The sequence below is a fragment of the Melopsittacus undulatus genome, chromosome 10 (assembly GCF_012275295.1).
Source record: "Melopsittacus undulatus isolate bMelUnd1 chromosome 10, bMelUnd1.mat.Z, whole genome shotgun sequence".
Lineage (NCBI taxonomy): Eukaryota > Metazoa > Chordata > Aves > Psittaciformes > Psittaculidae > Melopsittacus > Melopsittacus undulatus.
In genome coordinates, this window is record NC_047536.1 from 25,366,537 (window position 1) to 25,383,374 (window position 16,838).

Below are 16,838 nucleotides of genomic sequence, written 5' to 3' on the forward strand. Positions count from 1 at the left end.
CTGTAACACATTTACCTATAAATTTACCTTAATATATTACCTAAAAAATAATGAATGTGTACTACCTGCATTTTAAAATATGTTAATATTAGGATTGAGAATTTAGGAGTGTTGTTATTACTTTCTATCAGCATGAAAATATGTTGAAACTAAATGTGAACTTGTGCTTAAATATACCATAGCCACTGCAAAACTAACTGAATCATAAATCACTCCAAATGAAGTTATCAGAAAAGGGAAATTTTTCAAAGTTATGTCAGCAAGAGCAAAGCATAGCTTAGTAGGTTAGCACAGTTATCTCTCATAACAGGATACTTTAAGTCAAGTCTTGGACTAGATCCATATTCTATCTGGTATGCAGCTGGGAAGAGCTGAGCTGGAAAAGCAAGTAAGATTCAGGCATGCTGGTAGCATAACAAAAGATGGTTCATACCACACTCTACTATACTATATTCTGCTCAAGGTAGAGTGAAGGGTCATTGCCAGCAGGAGTTTAAGAAAACACTCAATGTTGAGATCAAAAAAGCATGGTATGTGCCTGCAAAGGAAGTGAGCTTTTAATTTTGAAAATTCATTTGAAAGATTAAAAGAATCCTCATCTTTATAGCATGAAGATAATTTGTAGCTAGGAACCATGCTAATTTTCATTATCACTTCATTGATTTCTACACATTTAATATGCTTGCCTGCAGCTAGTAGAGATGACAGACAGCTTTAGTGGGGAGTTGTCCTGAGTTTTAAAGATCAAAATTTCTCTCTGGAGAGCTCTCTCATTTACATACTAGGCATTTCAGAGCTTACTGGATACGTGCAAGCCTTCTCCTGAAGCAGAAGTGCTTTGCCTGCCCCACCTGTAGCTACCACACTGCACTGGTTATCTCCTCACTGTGACATTCCCCAGAGATTATCTGCAAGCAGAGCACAATTCTGCAATCATATGCACGTTGAACTGACACAGTAGAAATCCCAAAGACAACAGATCAATGAGTGAGCCAATGCAGGCATGCACAAGAGGACTTACACTAGGATTAGAGACTCTTACTGTTACAGTATATTTAGGATCAATTTTTATTTTGTTGAAGCAAGCTCTCCAAGGGTGAAGTGTTTAAATATTTTACATTTTAAGTAAAAACATAAAATCTTGATTTTTACATTTTCATTATTATTCAAGCAGTAGTTTTAGCTCCCCAATTTTTTTATTCCAGGCTAGAAAAGGTTGGTAAGAGACTAGCAGCAAACTGTAAAACCTATCTGTAAGTAATTTTTCTTACCATGACAATATTAAAATTTAGTGAACAGTAAAACAAATCTGAATGTATTTTACAGAAATAATTTTTTCTTAACTAAGAAATCAGACTTCATGCAGCATGCTACTAGTGAAGTTTTACTAGATAGAAGTTTTTTATTGATAACATGGACTGGAGTAGTCATTGAGAAAATAATTCTTTTCAGGCATTTATCATCAGCAAGTTAATAATATACAGACATTCTATCTATGAGAAATACTCAGCTCCTTATGCTTTGAAAGTAAGCCACTCCTAGCTTTTCCATTACCAAAACTTAGGCAAATCAAGAGCTACTGACTCAGAGAAAAACATTAGTTTTTCCTATGGAACCATAATGATTTAGTCACTTGACATTTCTAACACCAAAGCACACTGCAACTTCAAGGAACACAACACAAGCATGGTTTGAAAGGAAATGTTTTCATTATTGATTACATTAGGCAGCTAAGCAACAGCCAACATCAGTCTTGACTGCTGTGTCTGCAGCCCACTTGGTTTTATCCTTCCTTCGACATATCCATCCAAGCACTTGTTTGACCCTGCAGGGAGCTGGTTCAGAAAGTTAAGCTGGCAACAAACTAATTGTACAAAAATAATCCCACAGGGAGGGCAGGGCTGCAGCAGTACTGGTCTGGATAAGCTGGCTAAGGCTGTTAATGAACTACAGACGTAGTTTACGTATTTCCCCCTTTTCTCCCCTCCAAAACAAGATATAAAACCAAGCCTATTACTGCTAGACCAGGAATAAGGGAAGTAAAGATATAACAAAATGGCTGCTTCTACATGGAATCACAACCTGTTGCTTTTACAGTCAGTAACACTTTCAAATGGCCAAGCATTCCAAGAAACAACTGATTAGAAGAAGCTATTTTTGATAACCAAAAATCTGCTTGAATGGCTTACCAGAAACATTAATTGATGTTCCTGCATCAATAATTCCACTGTTAGGCCTTACACAGTATCTGCGTGGTGCTGTGGTCTTAACTTTGAAGCACACATTTCTGTCTGTAGGATTGCCGAGTTTCAGGTTTGTAGTGACAACATCTGTGAAAGGACCTGAGGAGAACAAAAGCAGACTTGAAATCACACAGAAAGGACTTTTCAAGCAGAGGCTAAGCAGGCTCTAAGTCTCAGTTCACAAATCTTATAAAGTAATTAGATGTTCAATTTCCATCTATGGCACATACAGATAATCATGTACACAAAGCTGCGGGTGCAGCAAGGCCTCTGAGCATTCTCACACACAGCATGTCCAACACAACTGCTCAGGCTGATCATTAACAGCAAAACAAAAAGGGGAAATCATTTATACACTGTTCCAACACAGCATTCCAATGATGCCAAATTCTCTGCTGCACGACAGTTACTCTGTTGTAACTACTGAATATCAGTAAAATCAGGCTTACAGATATACCATATGTGTTATAGGTAATAAACAGGGGAGTACACCAGAGTACATGAGCTAAAAATTGAATGGTAACAAAGTGCCTACTACAGATTCATCTGCATATGCAAGCTCTGACTCCACAGAAGCAGGATTTCACTAAGTATTCAGAAACGCCACACCAAACCCACCACATCAGCATTCAGGGGGCACTCCCTTTACCTACCAAGTCTTTGTTTTTAATTTTTAAATAAAACCTTCATAAAATATCCCACCTCACCTAAGGCAGGAAATGACCATGTGGAAATTGGAAAATTCTTGGATGCTGAGAGCACTGGCAAAGATTTCCATGTTAGAAAAGCCAGAACCAAACCATTAACAAGTTCTGCAATACCAAATGCAGGCAAATCAGTTTCTCACAGCCTCACTACCTAGTTGAAACTGCCAAACTCCCTCAGGTTAGAGGAAAGGCGAGTTACTGATTCTCTGTAAGACCCTGATAGATCAGACAGGTAACACACAACAACAGTGAGTGCTCAGATGGTAGAGAAATAAAATTAAAAAGACATATAAGCACATTTTGATCAACTCTCTTCTGCAGAAAAGTAATATGATGCTTGAATAAAATACCTTCAGCTATCCTCAGGAGTAAAAAAGCAAATTGGTCAAAAAAAGTACTGAAACTTTACTTGCAGAAATGATAGCCCTGAAATTCAAAAAGGGTGAATGATGAAGATGATAAAACACTAGCAGGCAGCATTCCGCCATCCTTCTCCTGCAGTATGCTTGGCTTAATAGAACTTATTCACTTCCTTTTCTACAAACCTATCACACAAACTTATTTCCTAAGATAATATTTAATACAGCTGTAGAAGTACTGCAGTCCTGCAACCTTTATCCTTCATCTAATTTAAATAATTGGAAGGGGAAAAAATCCAAAACAATCACACACACACAAAAACCCAACCAGGCAACAACGGAGCATCATTTCTGCCTGAGCTCCCACCAGGCCAGCTTTGCATTTATAATGCAATCTGGTAGCAAAAAAAACCCTGAAGCAATACAAAGATTTCCCTAAACCTGTGCCTGGTGAAGCACTGGGAGCAAAGTGAATGAAACAGGTGTCAAGCTTTCTCTGTGTTCTGCAGGCAGAGACTTCTGAGTCTAATGGAAAACACTGGGCAGAACAGCCATGAGCCATTACAGAACTCGAACAAGCCAAACCAGCAGAAAAACCCAGCAAACATTCAGGTGTGTAAAGACAGTGGCAGATCTTCAAGACAGCTCTAATGGAAGAACATTTCAGAAGAAATTACTCCATGCCTAAACACGAAGGAGGTGCCTTTACTAAAAAAACACAGCTTGAGCTACACCACACAGAGGGAGAGCCATCTCTACAAAGCCCGACATACACAGCTGCATCCTCAGTTGTGCTTTACTAGTCTGCATGCTGGGATAGATTTCCTGTGAGAAATACCATGTTTTTATTTGGCTGATCCATGAATGCATGTGGGATTTGTGTGCCCCAGCACAGAGCTGCTGTTTGTAATGGTAAAACAATTCTGTGTGTAAAACAATTTCCAAATGGAGTTACTTAGCGGTAACACAGATCATACCAAAGTACTTGGCAGCAAAACCTTTTCACAGATCAAATTCATTTCTTCTTGTCTGCTTGACATTTTCTGTCTACTAAACTTTAAACAGTTTTAGTTCCATTTTCCCCAAATTACAGAATTTACAGATGAGCCAGCACAACTGTACTAGAAGGCTGATGTCCACTTCCAGCAAACTTGCGTGCAGGCATGTGCCTTAGGGCACTGCTGCTCAAATACTGTAGGCAAAGCAAAACAGAGCAGCCAAATGCAGGATTAAAGTGCCATTTTAGGTGTTCTGAAGTGTGTAAAAAAAGAAATAGACAACAGAGCATTAGTCAGGGTAATTAGGGCATGGCAGTGAAATATTATCAGGTTGGCTTGCCTATCTTTTCAACAGTGAGTCCCACAGACTGCCAACTGAGGTTGAAATGAAACCCTGATAGCCTGCTGCTAGACTACTATAGCCTAGGTCTGACATTTTTGGGGGAGACTGGAGTATGTGGGAGAACCAATCCCAGTGTAAACACAGGCTAATTCTGCACTGGAGTTACACCCTTGCTCTCTACATCTGGATTTGAGCACTGCAGCTAAGGCTGGCTTGGGTGTTTACAGTTGTATGAGACACCCATCGACCCTGGAGCTTCATTTTTCAATGCACGGCATTAGGACTTGTGGAATCGTACCCACAGCTTCAGTAAGGTAAAATGCTCTACACTTCTTTCCATTGCCTTTGTTCTCACTGCAAGTGGATGGATGGTGTATACAAGTATACACACACCCTGGATAATGCCTGTACTCCCAAGGTGGGCTGTAAGCACACATAGAGTCACTCAGATTGGTGCATCTGGGTGGTACTTGGACAAAAGCAGCAAGTGCTTTTGCAGCCCAGAAAGCCAACTGTATCCTGGGCTGCAACAAAAGGAGCGTGACCAGCAGGTCAAAGGAGGTGATCCTGCCCCTCTACTCTGCTCTCATCAGACCTCACCTGGAGTACTGTGTGCAGTTCTAGTGTCCTCAATATAAAAAGGACATGGAACTGTTGGAACAAGTCCAGAGGAGGCCACAAGGATGATCAGGGGAGTGGAGTACCTCCCATATGAAGACAGGCTGAGAAAGTTGGGGCTGTTCAGCCTGGAGAAGAGAAGGCTGCGTGGAGACCTCAGAGCAGCCTTCCAGTATCTGAAGGGGGCCTACAGGGATGCTGGGGAGGGACTGCTCATTAGGGACTGTAGTGACAGGACAAGAGGTAATGAGTTAAAACTTAAACAGGGGAAGTTTAGATTGGATGTAAGGAAGAAGCTTTTTAAGGGTGGTGAGGTACTGGAATGGGTTGCCCAGGGAAGTTGTGAATGCTCCATCCCTGGTGGTGCTCAAGGCTGGGTTGGACAGAGCCTTGGGTGATATGGTTTAGTGTGAGGTGTCCCTGCCCATGGCAGGGGGGTTGGAACTGGATGATCTTAGGGTCCTTTCCAACCCTAACTATCCTATGATTCTAAGTTGACTCTGCAGTGGAGACTGACTCTTACTGGGTACCTGAACAGAAACTGCACTCAAACACATGTATCTCATAATATTCAAAATACTGTAATTTCGATTGCTGTTAATATTTCAAGATAAGTGAAAGTCATATTAAAACAACATGCTTTCCAAATTACAATTCACACACACAAAAAAGGAACTATTTTTCTCCTTTGTGTTTGAAAGATCATGAGAGAAATGCCACTGGTGTCATCCCAAGGACAAAGTTATGGGAACCTCAGAGTGTGTACATGCATCATCTGACATGGGGTGGTCATGGGAGCAAGCTGTCCAGAAGGAAGAATGTAGTAAACTGAATTTGGCGGTGAAAGTTTGGAATATTCCACAAGGGCTCAATGACTTTTTCTTGCCAGTTAGAATAAAGTTAGCTTGTGTTAATGCAAACTGGACATCCAATGATAAACAAACTAGCAGTACTACTTGAAGATAAGGAAACATCAGCCAGCCTAGTTTCAAGCCACAGCTGTGGCTTTCCACCCAGGCACACAGCCCTTCCCATTTGAAGATGCCAGCATTATCTCAAAATTTGCCATGCTCCATTTCCTATTCAAACACCAGTACTGTATCAATCTCCTAAGAGTGTCATTCTGCAGTGTACTGCATTATAATATCCTGGATCATTTTAGTAATACAAAAGCCTGGGAATTAGGTCACACGAACATGATGTCAACTCTATTTAAATTTTATATAACTTTCACTGCAATAAAAATTGCTCATAATTGTACCAGCAAATCCAGGCAGATAACTTTGATCAGCACAATATTTACTGTAAGTTTCCTGCCATTCACTACTAATAGAAATCATATTACACACCTATATCACAATAGAATCTTAATACGATTTCTCACCTGAACCAAAATTCTGCATTTTAGCTTGGCAAATAAACAATCCTCATACACATGTGAAGCAAAAACACTGCTGTAGCTCTCTTCAGCATGACAAAGAAGTTAGTGCAAGTACCAGGGGAGGTAAAGCTTCGATTAAAAAGGCTTGGGTAGGAGCATTCAAACCGAAGAGGTACAGTCCTCTAGAGATTTGTGCATGCAAATATTACTACAAGTTTATAATTAACTACACACATTAGGTGGGACACAGTCCCAGGGTTGCTTTATTCTGCGCTAGTCCTTCTTGCTGCTGAAAGGGGAGGTGATCTGACTTCTCATTTCCACCAACTGCTTGTGCTAGCTGCAGTGTTCATTTGCGTGCACTGAGCTGAGCCAGGGAGCTGCTTGGGCTGAAAATAAATCCACTTACAACACAGGGAGCGAGGGAGGGGGCAGTGGAGAAGCGAAAAAGGAGGATCAGTTTTCAGCCTGACCAAGCAGCACTCAAGACACTGGCATCAGGAAAACTGCATCTTTCTGCACAGCATTCTGCCAATATAAGGCAACAAGGTCTCATACTTAGCAGATTAAAGCTAGCACATCCAGGCATACACACTGCAGTTATACGTGTAGTGTTGGCACAGTTGTTAAAAAAAATGAAGGCACATGCCCATTTTTTTCATGCTTAAATCTAATGCAAATTCTCATCTGTTTAAAGCCAAGCATCCCTCAAAAAATTAGCAAACTGGTGCTTTTCAGAGCAACCACACTGCAGAAGCACTTCTACAATCGTAGTCATGTTAAACTGGCAACTGTTGATGTTGATCAACAAAGAATAAATTCTCATCAATGTATTCCCAGAATGTTCTAGATGCACTTTCATCATTGTTCCCTACACAACTTTTGCCACTCTAACTCAGCACCACAGACATATAGTCAAAAGCAAAGTAAATGGGTAGAAACAGAGGTGGAGCTTCTAGTGAGACGACAGCAGTGAAATGCAACAATAGAAAAAGGGTATTTCACCATGATTTAACCCCATCGATGCATCAAATGAAAGCCATTAATAACCTGGTAGAGTAACTAGACAAAGAAAGGTAACCAAGGAATCTTTAGTAAGAGATGGTGGAAAGAAGCAGAGGGAAAACATAAATTGTGGCTATTCTCTAGAGCCCAAATCCTTCACGGTGAGATGCCCTATCTAGTAGATGTCCACATGGAACAATAATTCATGCCATGGAAGAGCCACAGTGACCCTGCATGTGTGAATGTGGAGGGCAGTGGCCAGGTGTGTTATTTCAGGCTCTCTTCCCCATCACACAATGACTCCTGCTCCCACAGCAGGAAGCGCCTCTGAGGGTAACAACAGACTTCATTTTATTTCCACAATCTCTCCCATTTTATTTTTGAGGCTGTCTATCATTAATAGAGGTAGTAAAAACATAAACACTAGTGATGAGCAAGAAGGCTCAATACCAGGTGCAGGATCTGTCTTACTGTATATATTTTAAAGTTGTAAGTTGATGACCTTTGAAGACAAACACTAAAATAAAAAAAGCTGAAATGTCAAGCAAGACATCTTGAGCTCTCAGCCAGGTGCCTGTGAATCAAGAACACCCAACACACAATCAAACTCTCCCACCATCTTACTTGTCTTTAGACAAATCACTTAAGGGCTCCACCTTCTCCTATTAAGAGCCTTAAGAGCTAACAGCAATTCCAAAACAGAAGCAGGTTTGGATCCTTACAATTTTCTTCTATGTGAAGTCAGAAGAATACTTATCTAATTACAGAGCATCTTGTGAAGATTAGTGTTTTAAAAAGTACTGTATGCCAGGTTTTAATCATCATCATTTGGCTCTGGAAATATTCATAATTAAGTGAGCATCCACAACTTTTGAAATCAAAGAAGTCAAAGGACGAGAAACAAGAAGTGCCTGTGTTGCATAAACATCTGACTTCACAAGTAACTCACTGAGAGGACCCAAGACCCCCAAATTTTGTAATTATTTTTAAGAAAAAACTTAGGCTGCTCTTAATCATTGCATAAACCACTCAAACTTTTTAGTCTCAGCTCAGATTTTACATGGATGTAGCCAGAAAGCCCCATTCCTGTGGCATAAATTTCTTTACTCTTAGCACCACTATACTCACCCAGAAAAGCCCTGGAAGTAAAGTGATGGGAGGGAAGTGGTAATTTCCACTTCTACTGCATCAAACAAAAACAGAAGTGCCATACAAAACTCTCCCCATGCAGTAGCTGGTGCAATGGAGTAATTTTTAAAATAAGAACGTAATCAATAAAATGATCCAAGAGAAAAAAAAAATAATGCAGAAACCTAGCAAAATTACATGATCCAGATGCCAAAGTTGGAGCAAGGCTGGCAGTGAATTATTCCATTTGGGTGGATCAGTGTCCTTCTCTGTCCCATTTTAGCACAAACCATTTTTCCCAGAGCATGCCTCATGTTTGATGGGGGGGAAAAAAAAAAACCAAAACAAACCAAATACAAGACTGAAGGCTATTTTCAGGGTTATCTATTAGTATGCAATTCTTGTCACCTTTTATTCCTCAGAAAATCATTAACAGTTTGACTTCACAGTTGTAAGAACTGAGAGGCCACACATAATCTTGCCAAGATAAATGGAGGAGTATGTCCTTCAAATAATTTTGGTACCAGTGCCATTTGATTTTTCTAACTGATCTCACCAGTTTTACAGCACCCAAACATTGCTTACAGCCATCTTCAGCAAAAAAACTGCACATGAAATATTTTCTCTACATCCCAAACTTAAAAGAGATTTCTGTACACAATACACAAGAGACTGATAGCAGACTTGACTAGCTTTTAGAGGTATACCTCTGTTTCAACTGTGCTTTCATAACCTTTTAGAAACAAATGACAAACATATCCTATTACTTCGCTCATTCCACTCACAAATATCGTATGTACCAACTCTCTCCATGTACGAAAACAAATCAGAAAATAGTGTATACTTTTTCGATAGTGGAATAGTAGCTATGTCTCTTTCAATAAGCATGACATAGCAAGACCTACTTATAATAAGAAACCTACTTATTCTACATGGCAAGAAACTTCATTCATAAGAAGGATGTGGACCCGTTGGAGTAAGTCCAGCGAAGGCCATGGAGATGCTCCAAGGGCTGGAGCAGCTCTGCTCTATGTTCAGGCTGCAGAAGAGAAGGCTCTGGGGAGACCTTAGAGCATCTCCAGTGCCTAAAGAAGCTGACAAGAAATCCAGAAAGAGACTTTTTATAGGAGCATGTAAGGACAGAACAAGGGGGAATGGCTTTAAACTGACATATGGGAGATTCAGGTCAGACATTGGGAAGAAGCTCTTCCCAGCAAGGGTGGTGAGGCCCTGGGACAGGCTGCCCAGAGAAGCTGTGGCTACCCCATCCCTGGCACTGTTCAAGGTCAGGCTGGATGGGGCTTGGAACTACATGAGCTTTAAGGTCCCTTCCAACACAAACCAGTCTGTGATTCATTGGGGTTGCTGGGTGGGTATTGAAAGGAAACTGAGACAAAGCATAGGTCCCCAGAGAGAAGTGAGGATGCAGCAGTGGAAAATGATGGTGGCCTGATGTGCAAGCTTCCCTGGTAAAAACAGTGCTACAGACTGAAGCCAAGGTAAAGTATCTCCCTGGAAGAAGCATTGTGATTTTTATCACAACTCCAAACTACACTTTTTGTACTTCTTGTGAAGTCATTTTTCCTGAACTGATTTTATCACTAATCTCCATTTCAAATGCACATTAAAATGGTAGGGGAGGAGCAACTACTCTAGTTTTATGCTCATATATACTCTTCAAATAGACAAATATGATGTGCAACTCAAATGGTAACACAGTGAGTTGTAAAACTATGCATAAATTGGAAATATCAGGAGAAACAAGCTAAATTAGAGATTTTGGGGATGCACAGTGAGTAGCTGCTTTTTGAGTAAGTTAAAAAACCCCCATGTTATATAGGCAGCGAGATAATAATTACAGCTACAAATACGGAAAGAATCCTGAATTTAGCAAGATACATTTTTAGGGAGCCACTTAAAACCTAGTCTATTAATTGTGCTTTCAGGATCAAAATTAAAAAACAAAACCACCAGACCAAAACCAAATCAGAAATATGTGAAGTTGCATTCTTCAAAATATAAACTTCCATAAGCATTATCTGCACTACCATATGACACCATTAAGCCCACTGTAAAAACAACTACACAAAATAAACTCAGAGGAAACCTTACTGCCATTACACCTTTGCTCCTAGTCTGGTAAAAATGTAGGAAGGTCAGAAGAGGAGACATCGCAGAGCGGAGGAAATTATGCATGCAAATATCTGGAGAAGATGCAAAAATATATTGTTAATTCACATATCACAAGAAGCAGCAGTTGCAAATATAAACAGGCAACAGTGGCAGTCAAAACATGAAACTGCGTAAGGGAGGCTCAGCTCCTGCTTGTGAGAAACATTAGAAGCACCACTAAGGGTGAAGCAACTGGTCAGATGAAAAGGAACAGTCATGGGAAAAACACAAAAGTGCAATTGATTTAAACGTAAAGAATTACACAGTCATTTGACATGCCCTCTACAAGCACAGCTAACTTCAATTAAGTCTTGAAAATTGTTTGCAAAAACACAAGTTTGGCTCCACAGTGTACCCCACACCTACACGATTTTATGATTTGCACATAAGTAAATGGATCACCAGGCACACCTCCCCCTTCTTTATTTTTTCCACCCCTCATGGAAAGCAACCAAGAAAACAGGATTAAATTTAGAACCATGAAATCTTTAATCCATAGCACCATGGTATGAGGGACTTTGCTGACAGCTTAGAGAACTAAACACTGAAGCAGTTTAGAGATCATTTTCATATAGTATTTATAACAATGTGGGATAGAGTACTGCAGACAGCAGCAGTGCCCAATTTGTTCTAATGTTCTTGAGGCCAGAAGAATTACAGTTGAAGTAAGCAATTTCCAGAACAGCTATAAGAGAGAAAGGACAGACTTGGTCAACTCTCAGTCTGGATTGTCTTGCTAGTGAGTGTAAACACTCAATCACTTCAATCCATGTGCATTTTAATCCTGCACTGAATTAAACATGGAAAGGTTGATTCACTTTGCATACATATTCAATGACAGCAAGACTGTGACAGCTGTTCCATACTGATGGCACAAATCCCTCTTTATGAAAGGTTGCCTAGCAGGCCAAGTTTTAAATTCAACAACATCCCAGACATCTCAGAACATATCCTATATGCCTCCAAGGACATCTCAGTCTGCAAAGCAGGTATGAAATGATTTATATATTGAATAAATATTGGGTCAAATGACAAAGGAAGAGACTTGGCATAAGTCTGTCTCCTAGTTTAGATAAAATGGTACTTAAATATATCTATGTAAAACAGTATTACTCCTTTCTGCCTCTGGTCATCACATCAGAAGACAATTAAAGAAGGCTTCAATGTTACTTGTGGTAGGAACTGTCAAGTCCCTTACTCAGAGAGGACCAGATTCTCACTTAAATCAGTGAGGATTTACTTGGGAGTAAGAAAAAGAACAAACCAGCTTGCAGCAGCAGGATGGCAATGTTGAAGATCACATTCCCTACAAAGATGAAATGATGAAATTTAAGTCTGAAATAACAGCTGTTACCACAAACAAAACTGTTGCAAACACCATCAATAAAGCTTTCTAAGCCAACCAAACACACTGACAGAAAAAGTTAAAAGGCTGTTATTGTACCAACTATGAAGTGCATTTGCATTCAGTAGTTATTAGTTGTTCCCAGCAGGGAACAAACATAAGACCAATATGGTAACAGGATAATAGCAAATGAGTGTCACTGCAAGACGCAGGCAGAATTAGCAAGGGTCGTTTGATTCATGCATTGTCTCCAGGTAGGCAGAAAACTGGTTATAGGCATTCTAAAGCAAGAAACAAGACAAGCCCTCAGTAACCAAGTTGTCTATGAAAACTGCATTGTAATGTATGTAGATGCTCACTGCATTCAAAATTAATTTGATGCAATCAATAGCTTCCAGAGCTGGGTACACACAAGAAATTAAGCTTCTTTTAAAACTGGGTATTTGTTCATAGATGTAAGCTGACCTAGCTCATAAAGTTGGATCATTCACTATGGTGATGATGCCTTTTTTCCAGCTGAATTTCAAAACAGATCTGACAATCTATTTAAAGGACTGTACTCTCATTTTTACAATCCTAATTCTGAATTAGAGTGCAATTAAACAAAATTCAGCCTTGTATTCAAAGGTAGCTAACCTATTTTAAGAGAAACACAGCACTGCATGACTACTGATAAATTTTCAATTTAGAAAACCTGTGAAGTGAGGGGGGAAAAAGGCAATTTCATTTCCAGTGAAAAGAAACGATCAGAAAACTCCTGTGCAAATTTCTGTTCCATATTTCTCTTTCACAGGTGATAAGACATTGTACATGGCATGCAGGGGAGCAGCTGGTAAATACAATTTACTGCTAAGCATCCATGTGAACCTGCACCCACTCTGATACATTACCCATGTCTTTGACATAATAGCCATGCTCCTAGGAGTTAAGGCAGCCACCCATTACCTTATGTTTACATATGCTTTTACAATATCATTTGTTTCAATCCCATTCTGATATATTTTCTGAAGCAATGAATAGAGGACACATCCCATCAACCAAACCAGACTGGCAATCCAACACACTGATGGACTTTAAACAACCAACTTGACAAACTTCTTCATGTATCCATGGTTGGTTCCACAACTCAAAGTGAGCTGAAAATTGGTGCACAAATCTGAGATTCCCAAGGAATAGGGAGTTAAACATGTATGTGTTCCATCCTTTACAATAAAGTCAAACAATTAATCATATTAAAACCAGAATCCCACAAAACTAAGAAGTAACTGCTACATAACAGTTGCCCATGCTGATTTTATCACTGCATTGGGACTTTCCTTGAAACAGTAATACTTTGATCATATTAATGCTTGTTACTTCTAACTGCAATTCTTGAAGTCTATGCAGGACAAAATTATTCAAAAGCCCTTAACCCATAAATCAAATTGGCCAAAGCCTTCAAGCAAATTGGGAGATTGTTTTGAAATAGTCCTAGGAGACCTAAATACATTAATTTAACAGAAAATGCAGCTAAACCTCCTTGACTGCTGCTCAAATAATGGTTATTTGGCTCTCTAACCAGCCTGCTCAAAAATCTCAAATTTCCATTAGCCCCACACATACAATTCCTCCCTTTCCCAGTGGGGCCTGGTGGCGTCATATGTCTGGTGTACAGGACACCAGCAGGTTACGGAAGCTCAATAGAAGCACCACCTTGGACTTATTCCACCCTTTAAGAGACGAGATATGCCATTTATCTCCCGGTCTTTTCCCCTGAACTCTGCTGTTTTAAACTGGAGTTTAAAGTCTATACAAAGTAAGGATAGAATTATAAAACTAATGGTGCACGTGAGATAAGAGTAATTCAGTGAGATGCAGCAAATTAGGTAAGCTATTGATTTCACTGAACTGTAAGATAGTGAGCACAACATAACCTGTATATATTTGTCACCAGAAAATTACTAATTTTGGTTGATAGTTGTGCTACATACTTAAGATTTGTTTCAATTTAAGAAGCCTGACTGTTATTTAAATACTATGTCATCTTTTTGAGTGTATAATATAATAATGAAATTCAAACATGTAGAGACATGTGAAGCTTTACTCATATTTAATGCAGTAACAATGATTACACTAGTAATCAGGCTAGTCAAAGGGAAGCATGCACTGGTACATTTTCCAGCAGAAAAGTAGACAGCCATTGACACAGCAGCCTTCAAAGAGTAAAAAAATCCTAGCACTAACTGCCATTATGCTGCAGATATTTTAAAGAAAATAGCATGTAAATGTTTAGCTTAAAAGATGCATATAAATTATACGAAACAGGCAACTTCTCACAACACCATCAGCATTTTACATTCTTAAACACAGCCTGTTCCAGTGTCAGTGACTAGATATCCTTACTGATCAGAACAGAACGAGCACAGTGAAATCCCTCCATATACCTTCAGTGCAGGAGTGCTTTACTCATTACAGACAAATGATGACAGGGACAGAGATGTAACTACATAGCCACAATGTCCAGTTAAGTCCTTAACCTCTCTTCTGAGACCTGACAGCTGCAGGCATAGTAAGGACTAATCTTACATCCCAAACATTACTGAACTTCTGGATTGAGGAGCCTTAACATGGTACCTGATAAGAACTGGCCATTTATACAGGGGGGTTTTGCACACCTACACTGCAGCAACAGATCTCTGTAGTCTACAGAGTGCTGAAGGAGCACAAACAACCTCATTAGCGAGCGGCAGCCACCTCACCACAGCGATGCAGGTTACACAAGCTGCACAGGGCTGTGGCTAAACACTAAATACTTTCCTCACAGCACTGCAGATACAGTCGTAGACCGAGCACATCTATAGCAGTCGACAGCACCTTCTGATGGCAGCTCTGATGTACCCAGGGGATTCACTTGAGCCAGTGACAGGTGATGGCTTGAAAACAACACTGCCAGGCCTCAGGCCAGGTCTGAATCTGTACTATTAGGACTGGAGACTATTGGTTGTTCTGGCTTATTATTGTGCCCTTTGGAGAAGGCAGAGTTACACAGTGACACGTTGCATACGTGCACATGCAAAATCTCATACTGGGAACAGGAAATAACATTTCCAACTGGCAGCAACTTACACAGTTTTGCGAGGAATTAATCCTGCGTTTTACAGTACTGCTCTTTGCCACTTGGGGAGCACTGCAACAGAGTGCTGAGTCATAAGTCCATCCTAACCTGTAGCAAACCTCTAAAAAGGGTGCTACCTCAGCTTTTGCGTGTGTCCCCAGCTAAACGCAATTCCCCCGACACACTGCATCTGTAAAGAATGCAGCAGCATTTCAAACACCTAAATAAGTTATATTCTAACAAAATTTTGCTTGCTGACATGAAACAAACAGTATCTGTTCCAGGCAGGCACCTTACACTGATATGATCAGTCTCACTGGGAAACCACCCTGTGAGATACTTGAGGCAGCACCCAAAAGCACAAGTGTGGCACTGTAATTACCAGCTATGTCAAAAAGCAACTGGCAAAAGGGAACAGAATTACATCCTTGTCTAAGTTTAAAGCTAGCAATTCATAAAGTCATAGGTTCAAATAGTATAATCTAATTAATTCTTGGCAGATTTTTGCATGTTATTTCCCAGATTTTTTTTTAAATGGAAACATAAATGGAACTGTCATGTGTAACAATTTTTTTTCCCCACTATTCATTATCAGCAAGCAGCAAACCTTTAGTTTGATGTTTTCTCACCTTGGCTGCAAGTCCGCAACAACCACAAAGAGGAGAAAATCACTGGCAAGAAAGCAAAGCTCCTGTTTCACATGGCATCAAACACAGAAGCAAGGAAATAGGCACCTCCGGTCACATCATGGTGTCCTGCCTCCCACTATTCACAGCTGCATCTCAGTACAGCACATGCTGATGCTATTTTGGATCATGTGCGTTATGGTGTAGGAGCTAGGAGGTGGGGAGGAAAGACAACCCCTGCTCATGTTCACATGCCATGAAAAAAAAAATCTAGCATGAAAAACTCCTTTGGTATTTTGACAAGCAAATCACACACGCAGTATTTTAAAGCAGAGTGCCAAAGGAATTTAGAAAATTCACTGCAAACCTGCAAAAGCTTCATAAAAAAAAAGGTCTTTAATCATAGAACAATTTGGCTTGGAAGGGACTAAAGCTCATCTACGGTCTAACCCCCTGCACGGGCTGGGACACCTTCCACTAGAACACGTTGCTCCAAGCCCCATCCAACCTGGCCTGAACACTGCCAGGGATGGGGCAGCCACAGCTTCTCTGGGACCCTGTGCCAGTGCCTCAACACCTTCACAAGGAAGAATTTATTCCTTATGTCTAAGTCTCCTCTCTGTCAGTTTAAAGCCATTCCCCCTTGTCCTGTCCCTACAGGCCCTTGTCCAAAGCCCCTCTCCAGGTTTCCTGTAGCCCCTTTAGGCACTGGAACTGCTCTAAGGTCTCTAAGAAGCCTTCTCTTCTCCAGGCTGAACCAGCCCAGCTCTCTCAGCCTGTCTCCAGAGCAGAGCTGCACCAGCTCTCACAGCATCTCCG

General features: G+C 40.3%; 1 protein-coding gene across 4 annotated transcripts in view; it reads right to left on the reverse strand.

Annotated features, from left to right (window-relative positions):
- Positions 1-16,838, reverse strand: part of LOC101880415 (ras-related protein Rab-22A) — a 59,928-nt gene that overhangs the window by 15,602 nt on the left and 27,488 nt on the right. For 3 of the 4 annotated variants that reach the window (XM_031047624.2, XM_031047625.2, XM_034067160.1), the window contains one exon: positions 2,190-2,342. In XM_031047624.2, coding sequence (XP_030903484.1) covers positions 2,190-2,342 — 153 coding nt within the window. Of the gene's footprint in view, positions 1-2,189; positions 2,343-16,838 lie in introns of those variants that run through there. The other variant, XM_031047626.2, reaches the window with a different exon arrangement.